The following is a 24,433-nucleotide window of genomic DNA, read 5'->3' as shown; positions in this document are numbered from 1 at the left end:
ACAGTCACAGCTTTTAACCCGCTTTTATTGTCTATCAGCACCGCTTTCAGAGTAAATTAATGTAACAACGTTACAAGCTCACTGTGTACACTGCAGTGGCTGCGAGAATTACTAGATGGAATGCCACAAACGATTGTTTCCAATAATACAGCTGCAGTCAAAGTACCTGCCCTGTGTCTTGTCCATCGTTTACGCTACTGTCTGTAAGAGGAAATGTACGAAGCTTTATGGTATCGTTGTGCTATGCCAAACAGAAACACTCTACTCACTCCCATTTGAGAACATCTAATGTTAGGTGTTCCACAATTCGAATACCTTGTAATTGACTAAGAACATCAATAACAATACAAAAGAGATTGTGAAAGCGTAGAAAATTATTAAAAAATACACATGAGAGGTTTGTTTGTACATTTATAGACCTTAAGTATGCGCTCCCGACCTTGAAACCATCAAATTAACCGACCATAAATAACACCACAGTATTCTAAACAGGAGCGTCGCGAATGTACTCACGAAGTTTGTAAAAATACAGACTTTTTCAGCGAACTTTAGCGACAACATTTTCTGAAGCTACCCATCGAGTTACAGGTTCAGTACAACGTTGTTAGTAGAGTGGTAACCCAAGAACATCTAAGAATTTACAGAGGAAAAGTAGTTTCGCAAAAATACCGATATGTTTCGAAGCAAATGATTTTCATCGCTAATGGTATCAGAGGTTACGAAACATGGTATCACAACTTTATTTCTACATCATCTCCTCGTTAACGGAGAAGCCGTGACAGCGCCCTATCCTACTTGCGGGGTGAAAATCAAAGAGCTCAATAGGCAAGCCGATGCTTCTGTTGAAATATTAGAAATTTTCGTTCTTCAGTGTCACCATATGACGAAATATCCTAGAACTTCAGAAAATTATGTCATACTGGGAAACTCTTAAAGAGTATATAAATTTTGATGTATTTCTACAGCTCAACTACGAAATTTTTGTTCGTTTGCAACCTAATTGTCACCTGTGACACTAACAGGCACATGTGCAAGCTTCGCAGTCTGTAGCTTTCGAAAGTGAAGTCGATTGACACTGTTTGGGGTATTTGTTTACTATGAAAAACCGGATAAACAGATTGCAAGTTTACTTTGTGGCTTTGTTAGAAACATCAAATGTTCAAAAGGTAAATGGGACGTAAGCCTGGACACGCTCTCGTAGTTTCATGAACATACAAACTTTACAAAATTAAGATATTATTAAATACACTGAGAATTTGAGGAAGCTGCTGATTAGGCAGACTGAAGCACCTGTCGTACTCCCTTACGAGAAAGTTTGTAGTAGGAGAGAACAGAACTGGGGGAATGGGGCTGTAGGAGAGGGGGAGGCAGTAAATCACACTTATTGGACGTCTTTCTTATAGCGACCACGAAGCTTTAATCTTGGCTTGCAAAGGTTGGTCTATACCAAGAGCTAAAATAAATAGTACGAATACCTCTAGGCTGGTTAGTTATGTGATCATGGAGATAACAATATCGGTTACAAAGCAGAACATATCATCAAACAGAACAGACGTGATGTCTCACGAATCGCAGACAGACGTAACCGTTACAGGCCATCAGAAAAGGACTTCTGACGAGGAATTAGTTTTCATTTGCATGAATACTGCCACATCTAAGTTCTTTTTAACTTTAAAATGTGACTACTGGCTTCGAGAACCCTCAAAATGATTACTAGTGTTTCATAGCTGTTACAAATCTTTCCATCGCGCCATTTCTTTAAAACTGCCAGGATATGCTAAATGTGTGGATCGAGTCATCTGTCCGAGTTCCCTCGCGATATACTTTCATTGCTGAGATTCAGAAACTCCGTGGCGGCATTAGCTATAGTCCTCGCATTGGCATCCATGTTTCGGATATTTTTATGAAAGACTTCTCTGTAAACGGTAACGTATGTTAAATCATTGTATTTCTCTCAAACGTCAATTAAAAAGTCTTCATTGATTTAATACTGGAACAGAGTGGTCCCTCTTCCTACTACCACACCTTTGTTAGACATAGCTGGTCCAGTACTAGGGGAATCTATCCACTGGTGTAACTAGGTTAACGGGCACTTGACAGTCTTCGACTTTTCATCCCCTGTTCCAAACCCCGCCGCACTCGGCACCAACATTTTTTATTTGAGTCTCTTCGCTTAGCTTGTTTATTCGTTTATTGAAATCAATACGACTGTGCAGTGAAGAGAAGAGTGCACATTTCAAAAAAAAATTCCGTGATTCAATTTAAAACACGAAACAACGTATGGTCCAAAGTCATATTACTCACAATAACAATGCGATTCTTTTTAATTTTTCGTTCAAAATCAACGCAATGCCGTACAAAATAAAACTACATTCGCAAAATAAAGATTTTACTCTTTGATTGTCTTAGATGTCTTGTATAAAGTAAATGGCTGCATCTAGCGGACGAAAATACAAAATAAGCTACTCTGTACCAGGAAAAGGTATATCCTGTGAAACTTTGCTCAACACAGTACAGTACGAATTTCTTCAAGATTCCATTTCATGCATTTCCACCCTACACCTCTTATAGTGGCTTCTAATGCCTTCCCTTCTTGTTCCACTATTTTGTCTTCTTTTTCTTTCCTCTCGTACTTCGCTCTGTCATTTTCTTTCTTCTTTTGCCCTCCTTTTTTTTCATCGGTCAGAAACTTTTACGTCCCTCGAAAGCGGCGGTAAATGCAGCTGCCCTGGCCGCATCCCCTAGCTCCACGTCCTCATTCATATACTGAAAAACCACAACGAAGAGCACGGCAGAGGGTACGTTGCATTGTGCCACTTATCAGGATTTTCCAATTCCATTCACACACGGGGTGCGTCAAGAACGGCTGCTTAAACTCCTCTTTGGGTGCTGTAATCATTCTAATCTCGTCTTCGCGATACTGCGGGAGCGAAACGGAGGGAGTTATAGTAAATTCTCGGATTGATCCCCTACAGTTGGTTCTAGGGATTTTCTAAGTAGGCTTTCACGGAACAGTCTGCATCTCTCCTCAAGCATTTTCCAGTTCAGTTCGTTCAGTACCTCAGTCATACCCACCCATGGGCTCAGCAAATGTATAACCATTCGTGCTGCCTTGCTCTGTTTACTTTCAGAATCCCCTCTTAGTCCTATTTCATACATGTCCCACACACAGCAATACAGAGTAAGCCATAAGTCAGTTTTTACTAGCAATCCTTAGACTTCATTTTACCCAGCGTAGTGGTAGTCAGTTGTGAACTTAACTAGCACGTTGTACCCATAAGTCAGTTGACACTAGCAGTTTGAGGTTTGTTGTTATGTGAGAATGAATAAAAAGTTAAATACAGAATGTGTATTTGTTTTCGAAACATGTTGGAAACTTGACCATAATTACAGTGACGTTACAGCGTCACACCGAGCGCAGGTGTTTGAACTTGCCGCCGCTGCCGGCGGATGAGAAAAGATTGCCGCCGGGGAGCAGCGGTTGTCTGCCGGCGGCGAAAGAGGGCGCCGTGGTGGATGAGGCGAGACAGTTCCGCGCTCGCCAGGGAGGAGCTGATTGAAATTCCGGTCGTCGTCCAGGAAGGAATAAACGCTCCCTGTCGGTACACTGTGAAAGGTCCCTGTTGGATTCCTTTCATGTTAATTTCTTAAATCTGTTGTCATTTACGGCATAAATTCTTCTTCTAATTTTACTGTGGTGTTTCTGACTATCTGGGAGGAGACTGAGCAGTGAAACGTGTTACTTTTACACATAAACAAGAACGATCTGTCACACTACTACACTTTAAAACACAGTTTATATGTAATTCATGTCACACAGTCTCATACAGAACTTACATCCGCTTTCTTTTATATACTGTATGTGATAAAATACTGTCATCCCCTTTCCCTCAAATCGCTCCAGGCAAATGCCGGGATGGTTCCTTTCAAAGGGCACGGCCGACTTCCTTCCCTGTCCTTCCCTAATCCGATGAGACCGATGACCTCGCTGTCTGGTCTCCTTCCCCAAAACCAACCAACCAACTGTTATCTCCCTTCCCTTTTGTGTGAAAGAATGAATGAGCAAATGTATTTCTAGTTGCATGCTGGATGGTAGCAGACAAGCCTGTCTGCTAGAGAACAGTAGGACCAACGTCGGAGCAGGTAGCTACGCTTTCTAAAAGCAGAGAGGTTTCTATGCTTAGTATGGTCCTGTTCGTCCGTTGTCATGTTGGTATAGGAAGCTGCCTCTCTGGTCACTTCCGTTTGTATTTGCGAAGCACGCTCGGTAGGAGCGCAGGTCAGTCTGTCCGCGGCGAGCGTCTGAAGTGGTAAGATCTCCGGCTAAGCGTGTGTCTGCTAAGTCCGTAGGACAATGGATTTCTTAAGTTCAGCCTAACTGAAAATTTAATCACCTTTATTTCAGGTTTAGCTCTAAAATATCTAATGTTATCTTAAATTGCAACGCAGGGTGATTCGAGTGTGAAGTTCAGAATATATTCCGGTAGTTGCTTTGTCACTACTGAGTAAAGTGGAACCACGTGTTGATCAGTAACTCTAAGTTCATCAATCTTAAATGCGAATGTGCGTGAGATTATAACGTCTCGTCTTGACAATATTTTTCAATATAGCAACATTTCTTTATGTTCAACCCACGTGGGGTGTACTTTGTGAGACCAGTACCACGTGCTTATACAATTGTTCGACCCATCAGGTTAATAGTAAGACGATAGTAACCAGTTCGAGGTTTTTCTTTTGTAAATTGCTTTTCTATCTAATTTATTTTAATTATCAAAATTATTGTGGAGTTACACTTTTTGTGTAAACCAAGTTGACCACGTGAAGCATGTAGTGTAACCATCAAAGTAGCCCTCAGCTATTCTTTTCGGGAAGATTTCACGGAGAGTTAGTATGAATTTAGTATACCAGTGTGTGATAATTACATGACGGACAGGACTGTGCTATGAACGTAACTTCTTTGGGTGAATATTGACTCGGTTGGTTGCGGTTAATTTCCTCTTGCATATGTTACAACGTTCTTCGTGTGTTATTTTATGAATGCATTGTTGTATGTAGTCTCCCAATCTTGGTTCCCTATTTGATGTGTTCCGTAAGATTACAAACTCACATTTTTACAGTCCTAAATAAGGTACCAGCTTAGTAATGACTCAAGTTTAATATGCTGAAATTTCAATGATCAATGTTAAAATAAATTTCCAAATATAAACTGATTTATTTCTTTTCATTTAAATTCTCTTATATATATATATATATATATATATATATATATATATATATATATATATATATATGCGACAACCCGTGATATATATATATATATATATATATATATATATATATATATATATATAACCGGTTGTCGCATGACGATTAAAAGATTATAATTAATGTTAGTCTGGTTGGGAATTTGGTAGGCTAGACAGGATACCTGGTGAAACAGTTGCGCAGTAATGCAAGGTTAACTTCCCCAGACAGCTCACAGCTTTTAACCCGCTTTTATTGAATATCAGCACCGTAATCAGAACAAATCAATGCAACAACATTACACATGGCGACCCTGTTCTGTGATTCCGCTAGACTCTGGAATCTCTGAAACGTTAGATTGCGAGTGTTGTATAACCTTTTTTCCCTGCAGCGCTCAAACAACTTCTGCGTTGTTTCTGAGCAGACTTTCAAAAGATTCACGGCATTGTAGACCGCCGTTGTGTTGTTTGTCTTGTTTTGTTTTCTATATTTGTGTGTTTTATATGTATGTGTTTTTCTTCTCGCTTGTAAATTGCACTGACTTCCATCAAAAGATATAAATTTGTTTTGCGTGTGAAAATGTGTGTACTAGGTTGGGAACCTTTCGTGTGACTGTCGTAATTTTTGGGGGATACATTTATTCTGATTAGTGTGTTGCGTACCGGGTATAAATTGAACTAATGGAGACACGTAACCAAGCTAAAAGTAGGCGGTCCAATAACTTAAGCATCATGGACCAAGGGGATAATTTGATTTCGAATATTAACGCGTCGGACGGTTCCGAAAACGCATTGGGGAATACTTCAGAGGAAATGCAAAACAGGACGAACGGGCTCACATCAGAGTCAGAAATTAATTTGCCTCCAACTAACCAAATTGATTTGGCAGAACTCATGAAAGCCATATTGCAACAAAATAAAGAAAACGCAGAGAAATCTGAAAAATCGGTCCCAGAGCTAGGCGAACAAATGACACAGAAATCTGAAAAATCGATCTGTGAGCTAGGTGAACAAATGACAGAGAAATCTGAAAAATCGATCCGCGAGCTAGGCCAACAAATAGACGAAAAACTAATCCAGCAGACAAATAAAGTCGACAAGTCGATGCAGAGAGTGTCCGATGATATCTCACAAAGAATAAACAATCTAGCAAGTGAAAGAATTAGGCTGTACATTTGAACAAATCGATGACCGTCTGCAAGCCTTAGAACAGGGAAAGCGGAGTCGCGATGCGGAATCGAAAGAGCGCGAAGAACAGCTACTTAGGAATTTCCAAGCGCTGAGAGAAGAATGCCAAAGAGAACACCAGCAGGTACTCTCGAGGGTCCAAGAGGCGGAAACGCATTGTCCCACGTCCGTTAGCAACACAGTAGCGGACAACAGTCAAGCGATTCACGCACTGGAACAGCAAGTAGACTGATTGAAGCAGACTGGTGCGGAGGACAACAGACAAATACATGATAAGATTGCGGTATTAGCGGACATCGTAGGCACGATAAAGGTGACGGAAAGCGAGAACAATACTACACCGGTAGCGGCCGCAGAGACCAAAGAAGTGCGTTCGCTTCTTAGATTTCAGAAGGGACAGTTCGAAGTGAACAGGCGGCACAAAGCTGTAACAGGCGGATTACAAGAACGCGTGGCGCATCTGGAAAACCGCATGGCGTGTGATTACGAACTCGCCAATAGCACTAAAAATAGCCGTACGAACAGTGCAGAGAGGGACTCCGGCCACGAGGGAGGTTTTGACGACAGGGAAGAATGTATTTTGAGGGGCAGACATGAGAAAAATAGAAACATTCAAGGGCCTCGCCGGGAGGAAATGCGGGGATTTGATTTCAAACATTTCCTTACAGTGAGAAAGTTTGAGATATTTCGAAATTCGCAAAAAGGAATACATCCACGAGCATGGCTCGAGCAATTTGAGTTCTGTCTTCCCCCCGACTGGGCAAGTTCACATAAGATAGAATATATGTGTGGCTATTTGGAAGGCGAACCGGCGATTCGCATGAGGTCGGCAGCGCGTCACTGCAACTCCACTCGGGAGTTTCGACAAGCCTTTCTCTCCGCCTATCGGTCGGAAGCGGCACAAGATAGGGTCAAGCATGGCATAATTATGCTGCCAAATTTGAACCAGTCTGGTTTCGGCAGCCCAGCACGCCTATTCGATCACATGCTGCAGGCGAATCAATTTCTATACGATCCATATGGACCTGCGGAACTAATTAGGATATGCATCACCATATTGCCGATGCACTTGCGCCACGTCATTCTTGCGGGACGTTGCAAAGAGGACGTGGAAACGTTTAAGACACTTCTCCAAGAGTTGGAATATAATACAGCAGAATGCCCACCTAATCAGGCGCAAAGTTATTACGGGGCACAGCAGAGCGATCGCAGTCGTGGCCGTAGTACTAATCAACGGCGTGACTGGTCGTCGCGACGCGAACGGAACAATATTCGGGACCGGTCGTATAGAAACTGGGGTAACAGTCGCGAACACAGGTGGAACAACGGAAATGATCGAGGACGTGGACAGGATCGTGAACGAAACAGTTACGGCAACCAGAATCGATACTACGATGAATACGGTGGGAATAGGACTGTAGGCGGAGCACCTCATGATGTTGAAATTCGGCCGGCTAACCCTAGACATAATCCAGCAAATGGAAATGAACAAAACCGGCAATGACAAACGATCAGCGCAGAAGGCGCCCAATCGGAACAATTGAGCGACATGGCAAATGAGTAAAAAGGACAGTGAGAAGTAGAGAGGACGATGAGGAGAAAGAATTGATTAGTTTAAATTTGTGACGTATGCATTTTGAATAATATGTTGGTAAAAATAATGATAAAGATGTTTCTATGTGATTGATTGAAGTGATGTTTTTAAATTTTTTTCTTTCCTTGTGCAATTAGGATTTAGGTTGGTTCAAATGTGAAGATAAAAGGTTTCTTTGTGAACGAGTGAAATGCTGTTTATGTTTTTTTTTTGTGTAAATTGAGAAGAGTCGCTCCTGAGAGAAGCAAGATCTATGTTGAATTAATGCAAAACTCAGGGGAATATCCGATATGTGGGTATTATGGGTCTGGCAAACCCAGGTCCCCAGCTGTTAGTAGCCTTGTTTCCGATTTTCTGCTTTCAGTGCTACTATCTATCTATTGCTATTCTATATCTGTCAGTATAAATGAGGATCTCTTACTATAGTATGCGTGCTGTATGAATATTTTAAGACAGGAGAACTCTGAGAAAGGAATGAGTAAGTTTAGAATCTTGAAAACAGGATGCAATAATACGACTGTTTAACCATTGGTTTCCCAAGATGCGACGATATGTTAATATTGATGAGATATGTCTTTTTTGTTCTTTATAGCTGAGTATGTAAAGTGCTGTCTGTGGATTTCGTCAGTACATTGATTCCCTTCAAGGTGAAAGAAGAATTGTGGGTTGTGCAATTTACGTGGCCCTGAAATATTATTGTGGTAGCCAAATACGAGCAGTTTTTTCAGCAAATGGAGAATGGAACAGAAATATGGATCCTTTCTGTAGTCTTGATTGATGTTGAGCCAAAGCCTGAAAAATTATTCTGCATTAATACTTGTCCAAGAAAAGTGACGTTTATGTGTTTTGCTGATGCTGTGAGCATTACAGCTTACTGTTTTCGCTGGTGCGGGATGCACTGCAGCCTATATGATTTGTACTGAGGAAATTTCCCTCTTGAAGGTAGAGGAAGATTAAATAATTTTGATTATGGGACCGAAGGAAAGCTTGGTTTAATGTAATAAGGATGAAGCAAAACATTTGTCATTTAAACTACAGGAGGATTCGGATCTTTTGTGTCTGTTGTAAGTTCAATATGTTAAGATTAAACTGTTTTACAGAATAGAGGTGACCACAATTTTGCCATTCATGAGAAATGAATCCAGAATGACCACCACAGGCAAAATAACTGATTTGGAAGCGAAAGGTAACTTAAAGAAGGGACGAAATGGGTAAGAAAATGTAGTATAACCTGTATGAGGAAAATATTTACCCTTCTCAGAGTCATCTGTGATAACGTAATTTTAGATGAAATTGTCTTACTGTTTTATGTGTGAATATATGAGTATGATAAATGTATAATTGCGAGTCTCTTATCAGGTGTGTCAACTGGTATAAATGTTTTGGCGTGCAAATAACCATTGTTCTTTTTACTGTGTATGTTTAAGGAAAGTTTCTCCACATTTATCATGTGACAAGACATGTGCCGCGAGCGTCAAGAAGAGAACTAATTAGAACAATGTTGTAGTGGTATAAACACTGTGTTGAAGTAGCATTGAAGTAGCTTGTTGGATTAACTAGTAGTGGATAGAAGTAGAATTTTGAGTAATACATGTTTATGGGTAGTTAGTTTGTAGAATAGTCAACAGGTGTGCATGTGTGTGTGTAAATAACATTTGAACCCTATGCTGTCCTGACCTATACGCCCACACTGCATAATCCTATTCATTTTAGTGAATTAATAAGTAGCATTTGATTTCTTAAAACGCAAGTGAACCACATTAGTGATGTGGATTTAGGTATTATATTGTCAGTTCATTTAATTTTTATTTTTATACTGTCAAGTCATTTCACTCTTATTTTTTATATTGTCAAGTCATTTAACTTTTATTTTTATATTGTCGATTCAGCTAACTCTTTTATTTTAAAAAAATTAAGTCTCACTTTTGTTCTTAAAAATTGTGAAAGAAAATACTAAGTGGTATTATGTATGACATTTTGTGATCACATAAATATGACGAACAATTTCTGTGAATGCAGTTGAGAACGTGAAAGCGAACTGGCTAAACTCTTACGAGACAGCGGGAGCAGCGAGGAGGAGGGCTAGTTGTAAACTGGCGGGTTTCCCAGCAGGACACACTGTCAACTGGGCCACTTCGGGAGCGCGGTCGACAACAAAAGAAGGGCAAGCGACAAACACTTTCCCTTGCACCTGGAGCTAATGGGCGGCTGCACCAGTGCGACCCTTCGTGGAGGTGATGACATGAGATGGGCAAGCGGTCCACCGCGCGGAAATCCATTTGCTGGCAACGCACCACACGCACGCGACCCTGGCGAGATGGGCGCGGTGAAACGACAGAAGACAGGGGATAAAGGGGCGTGGAGACTTTTGACAGGTACTGTCCAGAGAAAATGGCAGACTTCAACGACGCCTATCAACATTTCCTGTCGGATGCCCACTGTCAACCGACAGTAAATCATGGTTCGATGTTCTCTGGTAGCTAAGGGTGGCACAAAGAAGAGCCATTAAGTGTCATCCTTGCCCAGGAATATCAAGCTGGCGTGTCAAACGAGGATACCGCACGAATTTGACAACACAAACATGGAACCAAATCGAGATGTACGTGACACAGGCCACCAAGAGCAACTTCATGTGAGGCCAGAGACGGCGGGATTGTACGCAACAGATGGACAAAAATAAAAATCCCTACTGACAGCTGCGGCGAAGAACCCCCCCCTCGTATATTGTGCCTTGGAACAGTGGAACTACTGAGTGTGTCAGTGAACAGTGATTATACGGTTCTTAGTCCAATGCATATACGTGTGTTTCTGTCAGAGAAACTCTGACTCGTGTGTTTTGCAGGAGTTCGATTTATTTGTGTTTATTAGACTGACTCTTGTATTTTGCAGGTGTTCTATTTATTGTTTTTTTTAACTTTGACTCTTGTATTTTGCAGGTGTTTTATTTATTGTTTTTTTTTTTTAGACGTAGACTATTGTACTTTCAGAGCTGTTTCATTGATCAATGTTTGTTCTTGTGTGACGTATTAGATTTGTGATATTTTGTTTCGTAAATTCATTTCTGTGGCATTGCTTCGTTTATCAGTCAGATAGCTATTCATTCTCATTGGACTGTGATCGATTAGCATTTGCATGGGGCATATTTATAGTGAGGAACCCCTTAAGGGTAACAATCACATAATTAATTGTAGTTTCAGTATAATGACACAGTGATCATTGTTTGCTAACTAACTGAAATATAGTAGAGTGATTAAATTAGTGCCACAATTTTAATTCTACAAATTATTAGTTTTGTAAGATATAGAATTTTTTTGCGATAACCACTTTGTAAAACATGTTTTTTCTCTTATCTTTTTTTTGCTTTTGCGGATTGTGCATTGTAATTGTCTGCTTTACAATACTGATGTTATTTTCATGTTTTTTTTAATTGCTGTGGCACCTTTATTATTTTCATAAATTTTTCTTGTTAAAAAACAGTCATAAATTTTCCTGTGATCAGTTGGTTCTTGCAATGAGCAAATATTGGTGAACTCCATAAGGGTCACAACCAGAAATTGTTTTCATATTAATGACACAGGGACCATTGCTTTTACTTGCTGACCGAATTAGGTCTACACTACCTTTTAAATAGGTGTCACAGATTGTTTTTTTCTTCTCTTCGAAATTGGTAGATTCTAAAGATGTGTTGAAATTATTGTGTTTTAGCAAGTAGCTGGTGACCTTTTGCTTGTCTTTACATTTTTGGTTTAAGTCGGGTGTGAGAAGCCTGCTTGGGAATGTCCTAGCATGGCCAGAAAATTCCCTGCACAGTCTTTTCCCGGAGCGTTGGGGTTATGAAAGGTGTCTGTTGGATTCCTTTCATGTTAATTTCTTAAATCTGCTGTCATTTGCGGCATAAATTCCTCTTCTAATTTTACTGTGGTGTTTCTGACTATCTGGGAGGAGACTGAGCAGTGAAACGTGTTACTTTTACTCATAAACAAGAACGATCTGTCACACTACTACACTTTAAAACACAGTTTATATGTAATTCATGTCACACAGTCTCATACGGAACCTACATCCGCTTTCTTTTATATACTGTATATGATAAGATACTGTCATCCCCCTTCCCTTCTGTGTGAGAGGATGAATGAGCAAATGTATTTCTAGTTGCATGCTGGATGGTAGCAGACAAGCCTGTCTGCTAGAGAACAGTAGGACCAACGTCGGAGCAGGTAGCTACGATTTCTAAAAGCAGAGAGGTTTCTATGCTTAGTATGGTCCTGTCCGTCCGTTGTCATGTTGGTATAGGAAGCTGCCTCTCTGGTCACTTCCGTTTGTATTTGGGAAGCACGCTCGCTAGGAGCGCAGGTCAGTCTGTCCGCGGCGAGCGTCTGAAGTGGTAAGATCTCTGGCTAAGCGCGTGTCTGCTAAGTCCGTAGGACAATTGATTTCTTAAGTTCAGCCTAACTGAAAATTTAATCACCTTTATTTCAGGTTTAGCTCTAAAATATCTAATGTTATCTTAAATTGCAACGCAGTGTGATTCGAGTGTGAAGTTCAGAATATCTTCCGGTAGTTGCTTTGTCACTACTTTGTGAGTAAAGTGGAACCACGTGTTGATCAGTAACTCTAAGATCACCAATCTTAAATGCGAATGCTCGTTTGATTATAACGTCTCGTCTTGACAATATTTTTTTAATGTAGCAACTTTTCTTTATGTTCAACCCACGTGGGGTGTACTTTATGAGACCAGTACCACGTGCTTATACAACTGTTTGACCCATCAGGTTAATAGTAAGACGATAGTAACCAGTTCGAGGTTTTTCTTTAGTAAATTGCGTTTCGATGTAATTTATTTTAATTATCAAAATAATTGTGGAGTTACACTCTTTGTGTAAACCAAGTTGACCACGTGAAGCATGTGGTGAAAGCATCAAAGTAGCCCTCAGCTATTCTTTTCGGGAAGATTTCACAGAGAGTTAGTATGAATTTAATATACCAGTGTGTGGTAATTACATGACGGACAGAATGCGCTACGAACGTAACTTCTTCGGGTGAAAATTGAATCGGTTGGTTGTGGTTAATTTCCTCTTGCGTATGTTTCAACGTTCTTTGTGTGTTATTTTATGAATGCAGTGTTGTATGTAGTCTCCCAATCTTGGTTCCCTATTTGATGTGTTCCGTAAGATTACAAACTCACATTTTTACAGTCCTAAATAAGGCACCTGCTTAGTTATGACTCAAGTTTAGTATGCTGAAATTTCAATGATCAATGTTAAAATAAATTTCCAAATATAAACTGATTTATTTCTTTTCATTTTAATTCTCTTTTATATATATATACACTCCTGGAAATGGAAAAAAGAACACATTGACACCGGTGTGTCAGACCCACCATACTTGCTCCGGACACTGCGAGAGGGCTGTACAAGCAATGATCACACGCACGGCACAGCGGACACACCAGGAACCGCGGTGTTGGCCGTCGAATGGCGCTAGCTGCGCAGCATTTGTGCACCGCCGCCGTCAGTGTCAGCCAGTTTGCCGTGGCATACGGAGCTCCATCGCAGTCTTTAACACTGGTAGCATGCCGCGACAGCGTGGACGTGAACCGTATGTGCAGTTGACGGACTTTGAGCGAGGGCGTATAGTGGGCATGCGGGAGGCCTGATGGACGTACCGCCGAATTGCTCAACACGTGGGGCGTGAGGTCTCCACAGTACATCGATGTTGTCGCCAGTGGTCGGCGGAAGGTGCACGTGCCCGTCGACCTGAGACCGGACCGCAGCGACGCACAGATGCACGCCAAGACCGTAGGATCCTACGCAGTGCCGTAGGGGACCGCACCGCCACTTCCCAGCAAATTAGGGACACTGTTGCTCCTGGGGTATCGGCGAGGACCATTCGCAACCGTCTCCATGAAGCTGGGCTACGGTCCCGCACACCGTTAGGCCGTCTTCCGCTCACGCCCCAACATCGTGCAGCCCGCCTCCAGTGGTGTCGCGACAGGCGTGAATGGAGGGACGAATGGAGACGTGTCGTCTTCAGCGATGAGAGTCGCTTCTGCCTTGGTGCCAATGATGGTCGTATGCGTGTTTGGCGCCGTGCAGGTGAGCGCCACAATCAGGACTGCATACGACCGAGGCACACGGGGCCAACACCCGGCATCATGGTGTGGGGAGCGATCTCCTACACTGGCCGTACACCACTGGTGATCGTCGAGGGGACACTGAATAGTGCACGGTACATCCAAACCGTCATCGAACCCATCGTTCTACCATTCCTAGACCGGCAAGGGAACTTGCTGTTCCAACAGGACAATGCACGTCCGCATGTATCCCGTGCCACCCAACGTGCTCTAGAAGGTGTAAGTCAGCTACCCTGGCCAGCAAGATCTCCGGATCTGTCCCCCATTGAGCATGTTTGGGACTGGATGAAGCGTCGTCTCACGCGGTCTGCACGTCCAGCACGAACGCTGGTCCAACTGAGGCGCCAGGTGGAAATGGCATGGCACGCCGTTCCACAGGACTACATCCAGCATCTCTACGATCGTCTCCATGGGAGAATAGCAGCCTGCATTGCTGCGAAAGGTGGATATACACTGTACTAGTGCCGACATTGTGCATGCTCTGTTGCCTGTGTCTATGTGCCTGTGGTTCTGTCAGTGTGATCATGTGATGTATCTGACCCCAGGAATGTGTCAATAAAGTTTCCCCTTCCTGGGACAATGAATTCACGGTGTTCTTATTTCAATTTCCAGGAGTGTATATATCACCGGTTGTCGCATGACGATTAAAAGATTATAATTAATGTTAGTCTGGTTGGGAATTTGGTAAGCTAGACTGGATACCTGGTGAAACAGTTGCTCAGTAATGCAAGTTTAACTTCCCCAGACAGCTCACAGCTTTTAACCCGATTTTATTGTCTAGCAGCACCGCTTGCATAGCAAATTAAAGCAAAAACTTTACAACTGTCGTGAGGCGAACGGAGGTTGTGCGCAGTCGTTGGCTGCAGCAGTGCGGGATGTGGACATGCGATGGCAAATGGTCGGTACAGAGGATAGGGCAGAATGACGTTGGAGTGAAGAGTATCATTGGCTGCAGACAGCGTTCCGCTCGCTTGGGAAGAAATATTGTGTTTGCTGTAGGCACTCTGCCTTGGATTCTAAATTTCTAACCGTGACTGAACATTTGTCAAAGGCGCTGAGTGTTTTGCGAACTCGAGGTATATTGACAAACTTGTGTATTGCGGTAGTACAAGTATTCTGAAGTTTTAGGGCTTTCTTACCACTGGTGTTGTGCGGTACCTCTATTTCTAAGTGCATGGAAAAAGGTACCTTGACTGCATTGAAAATAAAAGTAAAGTCTTTACGATACTTGTCAGTTGTGCAGAAGCAGTGACTTGATGGACGGAAATTGTCCAGACATATGTGTTTACTGCTTAGCTTGTTATTCTAATTGAACTTTCTGATTAAGTTATAGAACTGTTGTGGTATTTTCATGTGGCAGCTACTTACTACTTATAATTCTTTACCCCTCTGCGAATGGTATATAAGAAGTTATGCTTGTACATGTCTGTGCGTCCTTGGTGGTTGGTTTAGGTTAAACACGATAACTGGGTTACTAATATTGTAGCCCGCGCGGCTAGCCGTGGAGGTCCGGTGTGCTGGAGAGCCTATGGATGGTTTTTAGGCGGTTTTCCATCTGTCTCGGCGAATGCGCCTGGTTCCCTTTATTCCGCCTCAATTACACTACGTCGGCGATTGCTGCGCGCTGGCCGGGGTGGCTGAGCGGTTCTAGGCGCTACAGTCTGGAACCGCGAGACCGCTACGGTCGCAGGTTCGAATCCTGCCTCGGGCATCGATGTGTGTGATGTTCTTAGGTTAGTTAGGTTTAAATAGTTCTAAGTTCTAGGGGACTGATGACCTTAGAAGTTAAGTCCCATAGTGCTCAGAGCCATTTGAACCATTTAATTGCTGCGCAAACACTGTCTCCACGTAGGCGTACACCATAATTACCACGCAGACATTGGGATTACACACATCTGGAATGAGACGTTCCCGGGAAGAGGAGATCTTCTGTAAAGTTTGGAAGGTAGGAGACGAGGTACTGGCAGAAGTAAAGCTGTGAGGAGGGGGCGTGAGTCGTGCTTGGGTAGCTCAGTTGGTAGAGCACTTGCCGGCGAAAGTCAAAGGTCCCGAGTTCGAGTCTCGGTCCGGCACATAGATTTAATCTGCCAGTTAGTTTCAAATCTAAGACTGGAACCTGCTTTATCCACTACTGACTCTAAGTGATCCTTCTGTTTCGTAACCCTACGAAGTGTTATACCAGGGTATTTGCATGAGTTGATTCCAACCGTGACTCATTGATAACTTGGTCTTAAGATACAACGTTTATTCGTTTTGCGAAGTGCAAAATTTTACATTTCTGAACATTTAAAGGCTAATCTTTGCGTCACTTAAAAATCTTGTCAAACTCCGACAATATTTGCGCATCTTATAGATAAATGCATTGTGTGCGATAGGTGTGAGGTTACTATCAGTATTGTCTGCAAGGTCATAACACACACTGTGAAGAGCTAGGTTCGCAACACACTTCGTTGGGGCACACCCAAAGCTACTTTTACATATGTCGATGACTCTCTAAGCAAGATAACACGGTGCGTCCTTTCTACAAAGAAGTCCTGAATCCATTCACAAACTTCGCATACGATCGTACCTTTCTATAATAGGCGTATGTGTAGAACCATGTCAAAAGTTATTCGGAAATCGGGAAATACGACTTCTGCCTGACTGGTTTGATCCACGGTTTTCAGTATGTCGCGTGAGAAAAGTGCGGCTTGGATTTCACGTGATCGATATTTTCGGAATCCATTCTGGCTGGCATGGAGGAGGTCATTCTGATTGATTATTCAACTTATTCTTCCTTTCCGTTATTAATAATTTCTTGCCAGAATACGCTGCAAAGAAAGCTCATAGCAAGTCACTAAACGAAAATGCTGCTCCAGTGGAACGGAAACGAAAATGCTTTTGATCAAAACTATCAGTGTCGGCAGACCAAATACAACGGGTAAGCGACCACGTAGTGCGCATTGCCTGTTATATAATATATGGTGATATGGACGCGAGGTGTCTGTTCTTTCGGACATGTCCGAAAGAACAGACCCCCACCCATAATCCGCAGCTGTTACACATTATATGTAAATTGGAGATTGAGAGGGGAAGAAACGAAAGGAAGGATAGGGGGTGACTGATGTCAGCTGCAGTGGGACATTACGCGGAATCAGCGGCGACGAGTGACGATGTGTACCGGACCGGGATTCGAACCCGGGATGTCCTGCTTACTAGGCAGGTGCGTTAACCACTGCGCCATCCGGGACACAGAGTTATCGCAACTGCGCGGACTATGTCGGCGCGCCTCTCTGCCGACCCACATTACCATGGAGCGCCACCTGCCCATTTCCTCCATGTGCGCTCTCTGAGATACCTACAGGAGGTCGGACGTATTTGTACATCAGCACTGAAGATGGTGGATCCACTGCTCAGCCGCGTCTATCAAATTATATGAAAGCGAGGTGTCTGTTCTTTCTTACCCGCACCTGCCTAGTAAGCAGGACATCCCGGTTCGAACCCCGGTGATGTACAAGTTATCACTCGTCACCGCTGATTCCGCGTAATGTCCCACTGCAGTTGACATCAGTCATCCCCTTTCCTTCCTGTCCTTTCTTCCCCTCTCCATATTTAATTTACATATAACGTTATAAAATAATCATCGGGCGCGCCAAGAAATCGACGAAGCAGCGTACGGGAATTGCCCTCCTTTGTCTTTCTCGTATGATCTGGACGGGGTCTGCAGCTCCCATGTAGGGTTACCCGTTGCTATTTTGGTAAAAATCTGCACAGATCCTCCGCAGCCGCTAGTAAATACACAGACTCTCGATAATTTCAAGTTCAAGAGACCTCAGAAAAAGTTAGAATATTTGAGCTGGAAGCCCGAGAAAATTTTATCAGTATATATCGCCGCGGGACTATGCATTCGTGCAATCCTTCCGCAAATTGCTGCAGATTTCAATGGTGGGCCATCAACAAGCGTCAGCGTGCGAATCATTCAACGAAATATCATCGATATGGGCTCTCGGGGCCGAAGCCGACTCGTATACCCTTAATGATTTCGCGACAGAAAGCTTTAAACCTCGCCTAGGTCCGTCAACAGTGAAAGTGCACTATTGATGACTGGAAACTTGTTGCTTGGTCGGACGAGTCTCGTTTCAACTTCCTTTCAACTCGGACGGAGCGGATGGGAGTGTACAGGTATGGATACAACCTCAGGAAACCACGGATCCTGCATGTCAGCACGGGACTGTTCTACATCTACATATATACTCTGCTAGCCCCCCCCCCCCCCCCCCCTCTGTTCCACTCGCGGATCGTGACACGGAAAAACTACTGTATGAACGCCTCAGTACGAGCTCTTATTTCCCTTATCTTTGAATGGTGATCATTGCGCGAGTTCAAAGTTTGTGGTAATAATATATGCTCTACATCCTCGGTGAAGATCGTATTTTGGAATTTAGTGAGCAGCTCCTTCTGTTTAGCGCACCGTCTATCTGCAAGTCTGTACGACTTCAAACTTTCTATGAGATTTGTAACGCTCTCGCGATGGCTTAATGTACCAGTCACGAATCTTGCCCCTCTTCTTTGGACCTTCTCAATCTCTTGAATCAGACCCAACTGGAAAGGGTCCCATACAGACGAACAATACTCCAAGACTGGACGAACTAACATATTGTACGCTATTTCCTTTGTTGAAGGACTGCATCGCTTCAGGATTCTACCAATAAACCGCAATCTAGAGTTCGCCTTACCCGTTACTTGTGTAATCTGATCATTCCATTCGAGATCATTTCGAATAGTCACACCCAGATACTTGACGGACGTTACCGCTTCCAAAGACTGGGCATTTATTTTGTACTCGTACATTAATGGGGATTTTCGCCTCGTGTGATCCTACTTTCCTGTAGACAACAGCATCATCGGCAAACAGTCTAAGGCCGCTGTCAATACCATCAACCAGATCGTTTACGTAAATCGTAAGAAGCAGAGGACTTATTACGCTGCCCTGAGGCACACCTGTTGAAGTTACCCCATTCAGGACAACATTCTGCTTCCTGTCTATTAGAAAACTTTGTATCCAACCGCATATGTCATCGGATAGACCGTAAGCGCGCGCTGTTCTCTCAAGTAATATTTTTGACGGCAACGTTTTCGGCTTTACTTCTTACCTTTACCTAAAAATAAGAATAAATGTTGATATGTCTATACACATCGGTACTCTAAGAAATTCTTATTAAATTTACTCCAGTACAACAGGATTTTCTACTGTGGTGTGATTTAAAGTTTTTGCTCCTGTCTCTGCCGAAGTTGTCAAATTTTAGACGGAGCCACAGCTTGTTGTTGCTGCTAATACATAGTTTCTCGCACATCCTTTGCACACCCGCCGTGCGAGTGAAACGCCTTGCCATTGTTCGAGCAGGTCTGATACTGTGTTACATCGAGTGCAGCGACGTATCGGGATATCTAGAACCCGTTCGAAAGCGAGTAATCTTTTGCCCAGCCATAGAAATCGTGAAATTACTTCCTTCTGTGAGACTGATTTGTGTACTGTAGTATATTATGGGTTCAAATGGCTCTGAGCACTATGGGACTTAACTTCTGTCATCAGTCCCGTAGAACTTAGAACTACTTAAACCTAACTAACCTAAGGACATCACACACATCCATGCCCGAGGCAGGACTCGAACCTGCGACCGTAGCGGTGACGCGGTTCCAGATTATATTATGCTTTCTTGGATTAACAATATGTCGCTAACAGTCGAATGTCGGAACAAGTACGAAATCAGATGAGGAAACGACTCCAGTTACAGATTGTTCAATAGTGGCTAACTTGGAATTATAATATTGCTTGTGCCGGCCGTTGTGGCGTAGTGGTTGTAGGCGCTTCAGTCTGGAACCGCGCTGCTGCTACGGTCGCAGGTTCGAATCGTTCCTCGGGCATGGATGTGTGCGATGTCCTTAGGTTAGTTAGGTTTCAGTAGTTCTAAGTTCTACGGGACTGATGACCTCAGAAGTTAAGTCCCGTAGTGCTCAGAGCCATTTGAACCACTTTTTTGTAAAATTGCTTCCCGGTGGTCTGTCATGACATCCGCTTAGATTTGTCGAGTATACCAAAATACATACAATTTCTTCGATTTAGCGAAGTTTTTGAAGGGGCAAGACAAGTTTTTTGATTATCGAGATATTGTATTTATAGAGGTTCGAACTAGCACGAGTCGACTGTACCTCTTTCCAATAAATAGACAGCCCAGAGTAGTGTACTACATGTTAGCCCTTTTCCTTTCGGCGCTGACGATACCGCATTAAACGACGTGAGCGGCTCGCGAGCTCCACTCGCACGGGAGAACGAAGCGGTAACTAGGGGAGGGGGAAGGGAAGCGGGAAGGCGGCGAGGGTGGAGGAGGAGGAGGAGGAGGAGGAGGAGGAGGAGGCAGCTCCGGTCGCAGTCGCAGCGGGCGGTCGGTCGGTCGGTGACCGCGCCGCTCTCGTCCGCGGGCCCCACGTGCGGGCCGGCCCGTGTGTGCTCGGCAAACACGGCGGGGAGGCGTGGCGGCGGCGCGTGGTGGGGGCAGCGAGCGCGCCCGCCAATGGCAGCGCGCCGCGGGCGCCGCGGTGGGGGCCGGCCGCGGCGCACTACTTGCCGCGGCGGAGGCGGCGGCCGGCGGCGCGCGGCGCCCGGCGTCCCGGCGCCAGAGCGCCGCCAGTGCGAGCCGACATGATCGAGCTGTACGGCCGCCAGCCGGACGCCCCGGCCGCCAAGATGGTCCCGCAGCAGCCGGCGCCGGCGCCGCCTCCGCAGCCGCCCCCGGCGTCGCAGCAGCCGCCGCCGCAGCCGCCGCCCCCGCAGCAGCCGCCGGCCGGCGCCCCGCCGGGCCCGGGAGCGGGCGCGGGGGCGCAGCCGCAGCCCCTGCACGCCTGCAACGGCGGCGCGCCTCACCCAGGTACGCCGCCGCCGCCCACACGCCCTGCCCTGTTTGTCAACAACCGCGCGGCGCCTCGCACCTGGCTGCGATCGCCGCTCAACAAGTCAGCGCCCTCCCTCCTCCCTGTAGTCACCACTCTGGCGGTAAGTCGGTCGTCTTCTCGCCTGCAGATCTCTCCAGTGCTAATTCAACCGTTCCTCGGTGCTACGTTAGCTGAATTTTGCGCCAGTGCTTGACGAAAATAACTCTTCAGGCTTGCCCGGCGAGATCTTGACATGTGGAATAATCGGATCTACTGCCGAATGTTTGTGTCGCTCTGGCACAATATTTCGGCCACGTAACTCGTTGCCTTCTTCAGGTGCTACCTGAGACTGCCGTATTGGAGGATCATGTCCAGTATTTGTGCCCAGGTGGCCGAAATATTGCGCCAGAGCGACACAAACATCCGGCAGTAGACCCGATTATTCCACATGTACTGACAAAAATGTTAACCATTTACTTTTTTTCTAAGCTTTTGCAAAAAATCATTCGTTAATCACGAATCGGCTGTCGACTTCTTAGAAAACTGTTAGATGACAGGTGATCGCTATAAGAAACCGAAAGTCGCTTCGTAAAAAATAGTGTTTTTCAAAAGAAAACATTTCTCGTTACAGTCTTTACTATTGGGCAATTTCTTTTTTCATTATTAACCAACATTAAGATAACCTCTACGCAACATATCAATACAGTTAATGTGCAAATCCACCCTCCAGGCCACATGTGGAGCCACGCATAAGCACTAACATCGTATGTGTCAAACAGGGACCGAATGTTCACAACGCATATCGGAGAATGATGTTCACCATAACTTAAGCATGTATTGAACAACAAATCACTGAAACTCCACAGTATGTCATGTAGCAACAACAAACTCGCTGTCTTGGTATTACCCATGCAGACATATTTACTTAAGTAACACTATATATGGTTCTCCGACATGCACTGTAGAAATTCTGCCTCTATTTGACACAGATCAAGTTTGTAACTGGACAGGCATGTGAGGTGGTGGATTGCTTTACGTGCTAAATAAAGGGTGATCTTAACGTAACTTTATAATGACTTAAAAGTCTAAATTCGCCAATAGCAAATAGAACTGAAAGTTGTACAATGTTTTCATTTGTAATATATATCGAGGCTGTAGAACCAAGTCCAAGCAAAATTATGAAATAATATTTTGCAGATCAGGAAAGTGTTTCCTATGTAACATTTTTAATACTATTCCGCGATGTCTCATCAGCGCTTGGAAGTGTTTTACGCATACTTTTTCTCTCTCCCGCTCGCTTTAGCATACCGCTTTATTTCCTGATGTATCCACTTTATTTCCAATACCCCTTTGTTGTACCGCAATTCAATAGTTTAACTTTCTCCATCGCATGCAGATCATCACTATACAGTCTTACATTCCTGCTTGTCATGACTCCATTCAGATTATGTACTCCTGCTGCTAGAAAAGCATAGTTTCATACACTATTCGCCCAACTGTTGTTCAACTTTCACGTTTAACGTTTTTTAAAAGTATAACGTTCTTTAGATCGCTTAATATGCTTGCCCCTTTATTACGGCGTTATTGTTACGGCTACTGCCATGAGGACAAACCTTAGAACTCGCAAAAAAACAGTTCAGTGACAATTGCATTTGACACGCCTTGTCACAGTAAACAGGGAAATAAACACAATGTGGTACACAAGCGGCTGCATCGCGGTTTGATGCCACTGTTAAAAATATTCACGTGCTTTACTGAATGTCAGCTTGCCTAAGTGTTGACAAATACCAGATAAGTTGCTTGAGAAGGAATTAAAAATTTTCAGTTTTGTACGATGATGGCAGGAAAACTTAAAATATATGAAACGATCCAGCTCGCTTTAGTATGAAAAATCCACAACACCAAGGACTCATTTCGGAAATTTATTTCCTTTATTAAAAAGTTTATCTAGTCGTTAATCTTCTGCTGTTCACTTGAGATTTAGCTTCGGTTATCATAAACTCACTTTCTGAGCGAAGTTTAGCGAAGTTCCAATCAACAAATTTTCCTAGTCTTTCTTGATTTCGACCAGACCAGAAGCGTGACATGTGAAACTTGGTATCTGCCCCAGTCACTGTTCCTCGTGACATTTTATTTCTCTTCTGGAATTTTCTTCCAGTTCCTCTACTTTCTTCTATATAAGGTTAACACGAACTTCTTTGTGCTTGATCTCCCACTATTACAACACACTCATATGAATTGTAGGTCTACAGAAAATGTGCCTGGTCCTTTACATTACCCTCACTATTCCCTCAATTCACATGAGTGTGTTGTAATAGTGGGAGATCAAGCACAAAGAAGTTCGTGTTCTTTACTGTTGCTTAACCTTATATAGAAGAAAGAACTTGTGTATCAGACGAAGAGCGTCCAAAACATGATTTACGCAAGTAACTATTTCGAGGTTTGATGTAACTGTTAAAAATTACTCAGACAAAATCTAAATTTGCTATAATGAACAAGAGTTTCTCTTAAATGTTGATAAATGATAGATAATTTCCTTGAGTAACTTTTTTTTACAATACTAACGTTCTGCCGCTGAATCTATGTATTAAATATGTAGGTGTGACGTAACGAAGTGACCTGGAATGATATGAAGATACAGAATTAGATGTACAGACGGCTATTGAAGGACTTGAATTTATTGGGATGATTGTGGATAATCGCTGTGTACTTGAAAATCGCCTGCAAGACTAACGCACACTATTCTCGATTTAAACTTAAGTTTCTCTGATGTACGTGAACACGTTTGTGAAGCAGCATCTGAAACAACATGGAATAGGACTATCTTGCTCCTGTCGCATATCTCGCGGAACCAACGTGGAAACAGGATCAGAGATATTAACAGGCATACGTAGGCATACAATCACTTTCCCACGTTCCTTTCGCGATTGCGAAGGGAAAGGGAGAGACAAATACCATATGAAGTTCCCTCCGCTATGCATTTAGTATGACAGGTGATGTATTTATGGCATTGGACATAAGCTAACCTTACATTCAGTAACTACAAGTAATGGACTCTGTTCTAATTGGAAACATGACGTCTTTCTCAAGAACAAGGATCTAGACGTTCTCCTAGATACACAGGCGTCGTCAACGTTACTGAACCGTGTAGAGGTTGATTAGATGATGATGTTACAAAGTTTCAGGGGTAACGGAGAAGGACAAATGTATCATTCTGACGCAACGGTCCCTGGTCGGGAAACGACCTAGTCGAAAGTTATAAACGAAAATCGGTACTGTTGTTGCTGAGATTTTAGGGTGGCAAACTTTCATAGGAGATAGTATGAATCACAACAAGAAAAAATGTCCATTAAACATGAGCTCTAA

At 43.4% G+C, this 24,433-nt stretch overlaps 1 protein-coding gene and 1 non-coding gene across 2 annotated transcripts in view; one reads left to right on the top strand and one right to left on the bottom strand.

Annotated features, from left to right (window-relative positions):
* Positions 1-24,433, top strand: part of LOC126260765 (LIM homeobox transcription factor 1-beta) — a 197,512-nt gene that overhangs the window by 35,452 nt on the left and 137,627 nt on the right. The window contains exon 3 of the mRNA XM_049958104.1: positions 21,025-21,063. Within this exon, the coding sequence (XP_049814061.1) occupies positions 21,025-21,063 (39 nt within the window). The remainder of the gene's footprint in view (positions 1-21,024; positions 21,064-24,433) is intronic.
* On the bottom strand, positions 17,314-17,388 carry Trnat-agu (transfer RNA threonine (anticodon AGU)). Its single transcript has one exon. It is a non-coding gene; the product is annotated as a tRNA-Thr (tRNA).

The sequence above is a fragment of the Schistocerca nitens genome, chromosome 5, assembly GCF_023898315.1.
Source record: "Schistocerca nitens isolate TAMUIC-IGC-003100 chromosome 5, iqSchNite1.1, whole genome shotgun sequence".
In the NCBI taxonomy this organism is placed as follows: domain Eukaryota; kingdom Metazoa; phylum Arthropoda; class Insecta; order Orthoptera; family Acrididae; genus Schistocerca; species Schistocerca nitens.
Note: the sequence above shows the minus strand (reverse complement) of the source record. Positions and strands in the feature narration are given on the sequence as shown.